The sequence below is a fragment of the Telmatherina bonti genome, assembly GCF_933228915.1.
Source record: "Telmatherina bonti genome assembly, chromosome: 2".
Classification (NCBI taxonomy): Eukaryota; Metazoa; Chordata; class Actinopteri; order Atheriniformes; family Telmatherinidae; genus Telmatherina; species Telmatherina bonti.
The window spans coordinates 24280172-24290879 of NC_136620.1; the positions used below are offsets into that span (position 1 = coordinate 24280172).

The 10708-nt window shown below is 37.9% G+C and overlaps 1 protein-coding gene across 1 annotated transcript; it reads right to left on the reverse strand.

Annotated features, from left to right (window-relative positions):
• Nucleotides 1-1148: 1148 nt before the first annotated feature.
• shisal1b (shisa like 1b) lies at nucleotides 1149-8746 on the reverse strand (the record flags this gene model as incomplete). Its single annotated transcript, XM_079259379.1, has 3 exons — nucleotides 1149-1455; nucleotides 5104-5317; nucleotides 8680-8746. 3 exons carry the CDS (start codon nucleotides 8744-8746, stop codon nucleotides 1149-1151), a joined length of 588 nt encoding a protein of 195 aa, XP_079115505.1.
• Between the last annotated feature and the right edge of the window lie 1962 nt (nucleotides 8747-10708).

The following is a 10708-nucleotide window of genomic DNA, read 5'->3' on the forward strand; positions in this document are numbered from 1 at the left end:
GCAGAACTATATATATTCTACCTGTTTCTTAAAATGACACCTTAATAGGCTTGTCAGCTTTAAAACCAAGAGAAAAAGGGTTAATGATTCAATACTGCACAGCTACTGCTTTGGGATACAAGAGGTGGAGATTGGATGCTTCGCAGAAAATTGTTTCCTTGTGAGCAGAAGATTAGAATTTGTAAAAATGTAAATAACATCTAAATTCCAGTAAGCCACTATGACTTTGAAGGAAATAATTAGTTGTATCACAGGTTGGCTGTAATTGTTTCTGTATAATGTCTTTATCTTAATGTTTGCACTCTCAAATGGGGAGCATGAGTTTGAGCTTCCTCTCTCTTGGCTTGAGGGAAAGTATGCTAAAAATGCTGTAATTTGTTCTGCTTGAGTCACACGTAGCTCTTGATGTAACAAACGCAGTGCAAAAAAGATAAGCAGACATGAAAATGAGACACCGAGAGAAAATGTGCTAAAAAAGAAAAAAAACACAAAACAAAATTTCTTAAAGGAACAACCTAATTTATATGTAAGCATCTATTTGATCCAGTTTGTTGAAAGAGCAACCATGTCTGTACTGGAAATATGCTTTTTAGAGCAAAACAAAACTCACATTGTGGTTGAAAGTTAAGCAGTTGAATTTTCTGTCTTTTTGCTGTTAAGATGAGCAGATGCTAACACTCCTACAAGTATTGTTTTTCTTTCTACTTAAAAGGTCATTTAACATGTCACGCATCATATTATACATCCCAGTGTTATTGCACACAGTGTCTAAAGAATTCATCATTGTTGTCAACAGTCAACATTGATGGAACCACTAGCATTAACACTGCATGCTCAAGTTAATCAAAGATGGGTGGCACAGCATGTTTAACGGATTAAACAAAGGTTAAACAGAGATTTGCCTTGATGCTTATACTGGTGAGCACTTGTATGTGTTTTTTCTCAAAGTTATAAATTGCTTTGTATCATGACATTAGCCAGATTCCTGCATAAATACTACAGATAACAACATGACAAAATGAAATGTTTAGGACAAGCTTGTCAAGCTATGCTGTGAGAAGAAAAAGAAAGTGTGCAAAAATTTTATTGTAAAGTTTTGCTGTGTTGTGATAGTGACGTGCTGAACTGAGACTGGGACAGACAGGGACTCACCATGCGGTGGATGTGTTGTAGGGTAGGAGCGTAGGACTGTGGCTCTCCCCTCGGAGGCTGTGTCTGGGCTGGTAGTGGCTGGGGACCATGGGCTGGGCTTGAGCATGGACCTCGCTCTCCTCTGGCATGGACCTGTGCCACTGATTTCGAGCCTTCTTTAGCCAGCGTCCTCCCAGACCCCATTTCTCCAGGTAGATCCGGCACAACTCATAGTTTATGGCCGAGTAGTAGAGAAAGTCTAGGGCCAGCAGCACCATGACGAAGAAACCATAGATCCACACACCGACAAGGGCTGTGTAATTACTGTGGGAGACAGACTTGGAGAATTAACACACTTTTATCTAAAAAGGAAGATGATTAACACTTTACATGCTCCGCACTTTCATCCAGATATATTCTTAAGCTTCATATTTAAATCCCAAAGGCTTCGACAGTGCTGCCAGGTGTGAATGTTTCCTGTTCATATGGCAAGACCAATAGCATTCATCAAATCCTCCCTTGATAAGAAAAAAAAGTTAAATAAATATATTAAAACCTTCCATCTGTTCCATTTGTTGCTTCTTAAGCTCAGCTTCCTAAATTGGACAAAGAATTTCATTAGCACAAGAGACTTTTTAATCCATCTCATTTTGGCTCCCACACAGTTTCTCTGAAAATCTACGCTCTTGTTTGCACCTCTCATAAATTTTCCCCATGTATTACATGATCCAGCTAGATTTATGTGGGGTGCATTTAAACTCTTTTTTTAGTGTGCCCAAATCTATAAAGTATAACAAGGTAAATGAGCTGAAATAGTTTCATAAAATAGCTTCCTGAGAAATTTCTGAAAATAAATATATGAAAAACGGGAATAATACATAACCACTCAGTGCGATATTTCAGCTTGAATTGACACTGAGGACATTTGGTCAGAGAAATGAAAATATATATTTGTCTCATAGACAAAAATGACAGTGTATTACTTTGGAAATGTAGATTTATTTGGAGGGAAACATCTTTTATTTGCCATACCATATAATTACCATAACTGCACTGATTAAAGCATTTATAAAAAGTCATGTCAAAGTGCTTCCAGCTTTAGTAAATCTAGTGAATCCATTTATGTCTGGAAATTATATGCTTCAGGAATATACATTTAAATATGTTCTTTTACAACAAATATTTGAGCTGCTCAGATGAGCACTACTATGAATACCAGTGTTTCACTGATGCAACTCTTTAATACGGTTATATTTCCTCACCTGACATAATCATATCATGACCGCATCTGACATAAATACCTATGAATTTGTTTAAGTCTTGAAACATATCCTGAGTGGGAGCATGTTTTCTCCACTTCATTTGAGTCAGCTCAGAGGTAAGTGTATAAAATGTGTTCAGTCCTCAGGGCGCTTAATCTAAAACTGAATGTTATTAAATATTTAGCATGGCCTTCTTGTAGAAAACAGATGCAATTGATTATCTGTCAAAGAATAAAAAGTGTTCTCTCAGGTGCTTCATCTACCAATTTTTATACCTGCACCTTTTCAGCAACTCTACGACAACTTGGAATTTCATTCTCTCTGATACACCGCACATACCTAATTTGAACTTTCTGAGGCCGAATGGGTCAATTTTGAATGCTAAGAATGGTAAATCTCAAATTAATAATAACAGTTTTACCAAGCAGAGGGAGAATAAAGGAGAGTTTTGTCTATTTGTTGCCTGGCCAGGGGTAAATATCAAATCTGCAGCCCTCTCGGCTATTGGGCCAGGATAAAAGAGTGGCCCAACAGGCCATCAGCACTAAAAATGAAATATCGTGACCTGCTGCAGGGCAATGTGAACTGTTCGAGGCAGCAGCATGCTGAGAGGGCATTAGCACAAAGAACTGTGGTTTTGTCACCCAAGCCTTCCGTTGAGTGCTCCCACAGAACAAAAGGCAAATAAAAACGTGCCTTTCATTTTATAGCAGTCACCTTATACTGAGAAACAATAAGCACATCCTGTGATTTACATGTTTTTGCTCTTTGGCTCAGTATTTATTCCCCTTTGTTTAAAATGACTAAATTACTAAAACTGTTTAAAATTTCAGCTCCTACTCCTCACATCTGTTTGTTATGAAAGCTGAACTTGAGTCATGTCTAATGGGGATTAAATAATAAATGAATTAACCTGAAAATAATTTACCAAACATTCATAAATCCACATTATGATCTCTCCACCAAACCCAGTCCTGGTTCTCAGCTCTCATTTCTCTTTTTTCCACCACTCTATTTTATCCATTGAATAGCTGAAAACATTATTCTTTTACAAAGAACATCAGATATGTAACACACCCCATTGAAACTGCTGACCTTCTTTTAGATGAGGATGAGTTGTATTTGTATGCTTTGATGTAAATGCTATGTATAAATCTGTTCCACATGATGGGAGTATCTTACCTACTTTCTTTAAATGCAGTTCTAAAGGAGATTCTTCAAAGAACTGCCTGTGAAATGAGCCAAGCTGATTTTAAAACACAACTACTGAATGTCCCAAGACATATTCAGAAATACATTGTAGCAGGGGGTTGTTCTTTTGCTTTTAACCTTCATTCTCTAGTGCAGTGAGGGTTTAATTGAAAATAAGTTCATTTAATCACAGCTTCAAGGAGAATATCTTCTCATGGAAGAAGTGTTTGGATTATGTATTTGGATTACTTAAGGCATCTGAGAGCCAACTTAAATAATAAGTCTCATATTTCAACTAATGTTCGGAATTCCTCTCTTTTGGATAATGACAAATGCACTACTTTTTTGGATTTGGGAAGTATTACAAAGAAGATTCACTTGTACACACATCTGTTCTGAAACCCAACAGCTAGACCTATATTATGGGGATATATAAGTGTTAAAAGACCATATAGATCATAAAGATACCATTAAGATAAGTAATACATGCACAACATTTCCTTAAAATAAAAAAAAGTCTTTTTTTTTGTTTGTTGAAGACATACATTTGTCTGAAAAGTGAGGAATATGACAGGAACACTGTGTGAAAATAAAATTATTTTCAACAGAGAGGATTTAGGAAAGCAGCCCTAGATGCAGCCAAGAATGGAAGAAGTCTAATCTCCTAAAAAGTACATCTGCATGGAAATTAAATTTGCCAATAGTCTTTGCAACACAGTGGTTACAAAGTGCAGAACAAATAAAGATTATCTAGTCATAACTATAGTTGATATTTTATAGTTTTAAGCACCGTAATACAAAAAGGTCAGATCAGTAAAGGGCCATAAAAGAGTTTGTTTTTAAATGTTTAAACCATAAAAATGGTTTCATTTGAGCTGAGGAAATGTCATCCCTACAGCTACTTGCTCCACCACTGCTCCTGGCACAGGCACTTCAATATTTGCCACAAGTCATTTCTTAGTTATTTTTTCGACACGTTTGTTTGTATTCATCGGGTTATTTCAATGCTAATTAAAAGTTTTCAGTGTTGGATGGTGCAAAAGTTAACAATTTGCAGCTAGTGTAAAAGAGTGATTATCTTCCCACGCATCCTGGATTTCAAGATGAAAGAAATTAAGGACAATTAAAAATTGCTTGTTTTATCTGACATTTTTTTTTTTCTAAGCCCAATCAGGCAAATAACATATTTCTAAGACAAAACTGCAGTTGTGTTCTGTGATTGCAATGGGTTGTGAATGTACTGGATAATGACTTAGCAGTCATGTATCTGGGACAGATGACATGCACTTTTCAGGCTTGTGCAGGATTTCCTACAAGAGGTTGCATACAAACTAGAGGCCACTGCAAAACTAACAAGTTAAGTGGATAAACAATATGCAATGTGCAAACCAAATAGTTTTGATGATAATCACAAAGCAGCATCCATAAGGCTGCATGTGGATTTTTGGAGAAGGGAATTCCCCACTTGGGGAACAGATATCTGAAATGCTTCAACATGGGTATCCAGGTTTTTACTCACTTGTGTGCATAACCGTCTGAGGTGGTGGTAAGGTTGACCTGCATGACAATCTGGAACTCAGTGTCGTTGCAGCAGTACTTGAAGGCTGTGTTGTTGTGGTGACAGCAGAACATGTAGGTCTTGTTGTCTGAGAGGCGCGGGCAGTGAAAGCCAAAGTGGTAACGTCCTTTGTGGTCAGAGTAGGGTTCACACACTCGGTAATGAGCAGAGAGTGCTAGACAAAAGAAAGTTGGTCTGTTAGCAGACAAAGATACATGCACTCAATACAAATGTAGCTCATGACCTTTGAAGCAGAAATTGTGTTTATCTCAAAATTCTGAGGCCTTTATTAGATTTATTGATGGAAAACTGCTTTGTAGGAAAGACCTTTCAGCTTACAAGTGTTACACAGTAAACCCAAAGTAATGATTGTTTTTGTTTTCTTTATAAGCCGCTAAACAGACATGAGTGAAGAGAACTGAATAATAATAAGAGTGCAGGACAAGGACAACAAAACAAATAATGCGTACTTGCAAAAATAACCAAAAAGCAGACATCTTCTTATTTAAAGAAATGTGCTGTCAAATGTATTTTCAGAGGAATGCAAACAACCTCAAAAATATTCAGGCGCATTTTAATTTATAGGTCATTATATAGACTGACTAAATGAGTGTCATTGCCTCTGGATTACTAAATTCAATATGCTTCACAGACCACCAAGAGAATTTGCTTTAAGTGAATCAGAAGAAACAAAAAGAAGCAGAAACTATGTTTCTTAAAAAATTCAAACTGCTTCTGTGCTTATTGTGTCAGCTTCAGTTATAGATGACACAGTCACCTCATTACAGAATAATGGAAAGATGCATTGTGCAAATGATGCTTTGCCTTATTTGCATTCACACGTAGTGGTGCTGTCAAGTCTTTACAGCTCTAAGGGGAAATAAACCCGCACCATCCTTGCTTTCATAATGGGGAGACAACAATGTTGTTTTTGTTATGGAATTTGGGAAACGGTGAAGTTTTGCTTGACAATTAAATCACAAAATTCCACTTCAAATGTACCAAGACTTTATGTTACATCACTGATGTGTAAAAGAAAGGACCCTCATATAAATAGTGTCACTTTACAGAGCTTGTCATTGTTAATGCATGCCACAATTCACTGGGATATGAGGGTTTGTTTTATCCAGCATCAGTTTGACTAATTAGGTTCAGCTTTTAGCATCATTTCACTTTCTATTGCCAGTAATAGAAGCAAGAACAAATGTTGTACATTACAGTGAGACGGCTATACAGTCTTGATACAAAACTGCCCAAAAGACATTTATAGTCAGAGTACACTTATGCACTACCACACTTGTTCTCTTGTTAATAACTGCAAACAGACTGCTTAAACACATAAACAGCTGACTCTGCCATTGTTTCAGTGCTTTATGAATTGTGCTTCACTTGTTTTTATTTGATGTTATATGACCTTTACTTTCTCAGAGCAAGTAATACAGGCAAGTAATGCCATCTTAGGTCCTAGGCAGATTTGTTGTGTTCCTAGTATTTTGCATACATTTTACAGATGAAAAGTTTAAAAATCCTGTGGACACATTATCTTTAAGTGAAACAACGGTAACATCGTTGCGGATAATACTGACTGAGTTTGTATGAGTTAAGATCTTTGACCTTCAAAGATCCTGTCATCCAGTTCCTTTCTGTTTCATAAGGCTTCCCCAAAGACGCTTTGAAATTATGCTTGTACATAAAACACACTGTTGTTGAAATTGTGTTCAAATAGAGTCGTTGACATCCAGTATTGTGCAGGTTTAAAATATCTCCCTGCAAACAATCAAATCCTGGAGTCATAAAGGTTCGTGGAGAATTTTGAGCTCCATATTGCCGAGGAAACTTCCCAAGTCATATGACCTGGTAATATCTAGGCAGCAGGCATAATAGCAGTTTGGACTCTCTAAGGTAAGGAGCTCTGGTGCTTAGTTTCAGGTTGCTTTTAGTAAAGGATACTAAGCTATCAACCATCAATGAATGAAGAAAATTCCATCCCACATTTGCTTGTGTTGGCAACTTTTGAACTGATGCTTAATTGTGATCAGGTATATAATTTTATAGAAGCATCTAAAACTTCCAGGACTCTGCTCCTTGAAGACTAGATTTGGACTCTATTCTCATAAGTGGTTTGTTTGTGTCTCTTGAAATTCTATTTATCAGTAGAGCCCAATAGTTCAGCATTGTTTCCTCTTAAAGTGTTGTTGCTGTAATTTAGTTTAGGGTCCAGTTATATCCAAGACTTTCAATAATCCCAGGCAGAGACAAATTGGCTTTGAAAGAGAGCAGCCGCAGGGTATAATGAGGTTGGTGTGTCCAGCTATCTTTGCTTCAGCAAACCCAATTTTAACAGCAGGAGGTTGGGGAGAGGGGTTGTGCTGAAGAACACAGCAGGATAAAAAGCCTAAGAGGACTGATAGAGCTAGAAACTTGTTTGATCAATTGGACTGACTTGGTGAACCGCTGGGAGAAACAATGCACAAAGTGGAAAGAGACATGTACAGGGCTTCTCAAATGTGCAACAGCTTCTTCTGGAAACAATACATCTGCAAACAAACCCACCTGATTAATTTCATTAACACTCCTTGAAAGACCCAATACTATGAATGAACATTTATCATTGATAGGTTTATTTTTATTTCAATAAATTAGAGGTTTGGTCATGAAATATTCTCAGCTGATCTTTAGTTTAACATTATGGTTATCTGGTGGCCTTTATTTAATTATTTAAGCAAATCTGTGATAACTCCTGGTATGTACAGGTATGCAGAGGAAAGTTATTGTGCATTCATTTCAAATGCCCAAAGATGAAATTCAGTAATCAATCAGATTTTGTACAGTTCTACGTATAAACCTTCATTAAAGAATTTATTGACTGATCCACTCCTCTGGGTATGTGAAGGTAGTCATTATAAAGCTAAAGCCAGGATATGTGAAGTAGTTATCAACATCAGTCTCACATCTGATCATTATGGCTGCTCCCTCAAATCGGTCATTGCACTCCTTTCTGTCTCTGTGTGTCTCTCTCACTATGTCCTCTTCCTGTCCTATTTAGTCATTTTCAGAGCTGAGATGTTTTTGTTTTCCTTGTGCATAATGTGCAACCTATCTCGCAGAGTTATGTGTTGAGTTGTGTTGGCGGTGATCTTCTCTGTTGCTTCTGGGCTAATAATGTGCTCTCTTCACAGTTTATGCTTTATGGCCTCATTTAAAGAGCACCCTACTGGTTCAGAGGCTTTTTCTGACAAGTAAAATAAGGTTTTGACTGTAAATGATTGTGCCTTGATGTGAAGTGTCTGACTCAACTCTTGGCCATTATATGTCAACATTTAACCCTTTCTATCCATTGAACTTATTTTGCATGTGGGTTGTTGCCAGTATTTAGCTCTAGGCACTACTGGCTCTCTCTGCAAGGGATTGAAATCTTTATTTTGGGTCTGACTGAAACTCTTGCGACTGACTGTAGGCTCCATAATGAGACAGGTCAGAACTTTTGAGGGCCAGGTAGGTAGACTCACTGATAGGTGAACACTAAGCTTCACAGACCTGCAGTGGACAGCAGGAGGAAGATGACCGTCAGGACATTAAAGGACTGCCGGCTGGTGATAGTCATCTTCTTGTCCTCATATGGGAAGAAGGGAGGGAGCAGGAGGGAGAGGGGGTGGGGGGAGAGGGGGGAGGGCTGTTCAGTTTTAGCTGGATGTTGGCATCCTCTGCTTTCTGACAGCTCCTTTCACATGGCTGCTGCTGGAAGTTCGAACTCCTGATGGGAAACAAGACAAGAAGGGCGAGAGAAGATTAAGTTATTTGATTTGGATTTCTGGAAGTTCCACCCATCCCTGTGGACAGCTTGTCTGGCAGTGAGTGCCTGTGATGTCTTCTGAAATGTCCAAAGACTTACATAACATGACTGACGGACATTCAGATTGTTTAAAAAAGGCAGTTTATCAACAGCTAAAAGTTGTCTCAAGTTAGCTTATTTGGAGCGATAAAATCAGAACACAAATGTAACTTACATCAATCAGCTGCATCACAAACACCACTGACAGGTGAGGAGACTGATAATCCATTACAATGAAACAGTCGGTCTTGGCAGTGATGTGTATGCCCCTTTATCCAATACAATCTACTACACTGTTTCAGTACAACAGCACAAGGCCACTGTCTTCTCTGCAGGATAATGTACCCAGCTATACTAAAAATTGACTAAGCATCCACAGGAGGGCCTGAATTCACAACACACATGTCCCAAAGGACTCACAGCCAACATCTCACTGCTATACAGCACAGGACCCCCACAAATCCAAAGATTTCCCAGAAGTTTGCAGGGGAAAAAAAACATGATTTTATTATAATTACAAAAATCCTGTTATAAGCCAACATATGGAGACTTAAGTTTTCATTTATAAACCAGTTGTCATGATATGTGAATTGTGACGTCTCTTTAGTTCCTGGTTTCCTGTTTTATTTTATTTTGTAGATTTTTCCTGTTTTGCCTTTGTCTGTGGTCCTGCGATGGACCGGCGAGCTGTCCAGGGTGTACCCTGCCTGTCGCCCAAAGCCAGCTGGGATAGGCTCCAGCTCCCCCGCGACCCTGAATTGGATTAAGCGGTTCAGGAAATTAATGAATGCCTTTGTCTGGGTTGATTAGTTCACCTGGGTTCATTTGTTTCATTTGTTTCACCTGTATGTCTTGTTGTGTTCTGTGTATTTATACCCCTCAGTTTTTTGTCTTGAGTTGCTGGTACATTGTGTTTCCTTGATGTTGGCAACCCTGTTCCTCATCAAGGTCTGGAAATTAAACATATTGGTTTGGCACATCTGCCTCCGTTCTCTGCATCTGGGTCCACACCTCCACCAAACTGTGACACCAAGAAAAAAGGTAATTTTCTTTTGTCCCAACAATTTTTTTTGCTCTATTATCAGATTTCCACAGGCATTCACAAGTGCTCTTGCCTTTTTTTTTTTTTTTTGATGATGAATCCATGAAAAACTGCTTTTTGCAGCGTTGTTGTTGATATTCTAGTTTCACCTTTTGAGCACAAGTTCACGTGAGAATAACAAATGTCCTATAACAGTGCTGTCAACAAACAATACACTATTAACAATTAGACTAATGTCCAATATATCTCCTCACCATTTTGAGCCAATTCTCTCAAATTATATTGATACTTTTTCTGATAAGAATGTAAAGCCATACTGAACAGCTAGTGATTAAACTTGAAAATAGAGGAAATGTAAAAGCAAGATGTTACTACTGGACATGATGTTTATTTATTATTTTGATAAAATATTTCATGAACCACACACAATCTGCCTCTTCAGCCCAGTGTGGAGTTTTGATTGCAAAGCTGCAGAAGAGCACTTTGCTCATAAATGATGCAATGCAGAACTTCATGAATTCTTTTTCCACAGTATTACTGTACAGTTACTATTTGAGACTCTGTCACTGTCATCCATCCACTGATGATAAGTGAGATTAATGGGGTGGTTGCACATTCTGCTTAGACATGCTTGTTTCTGTTCCCGGCAAATTTATTACTCTAAACAGCACCAGATGAAAATGACTCCAGTT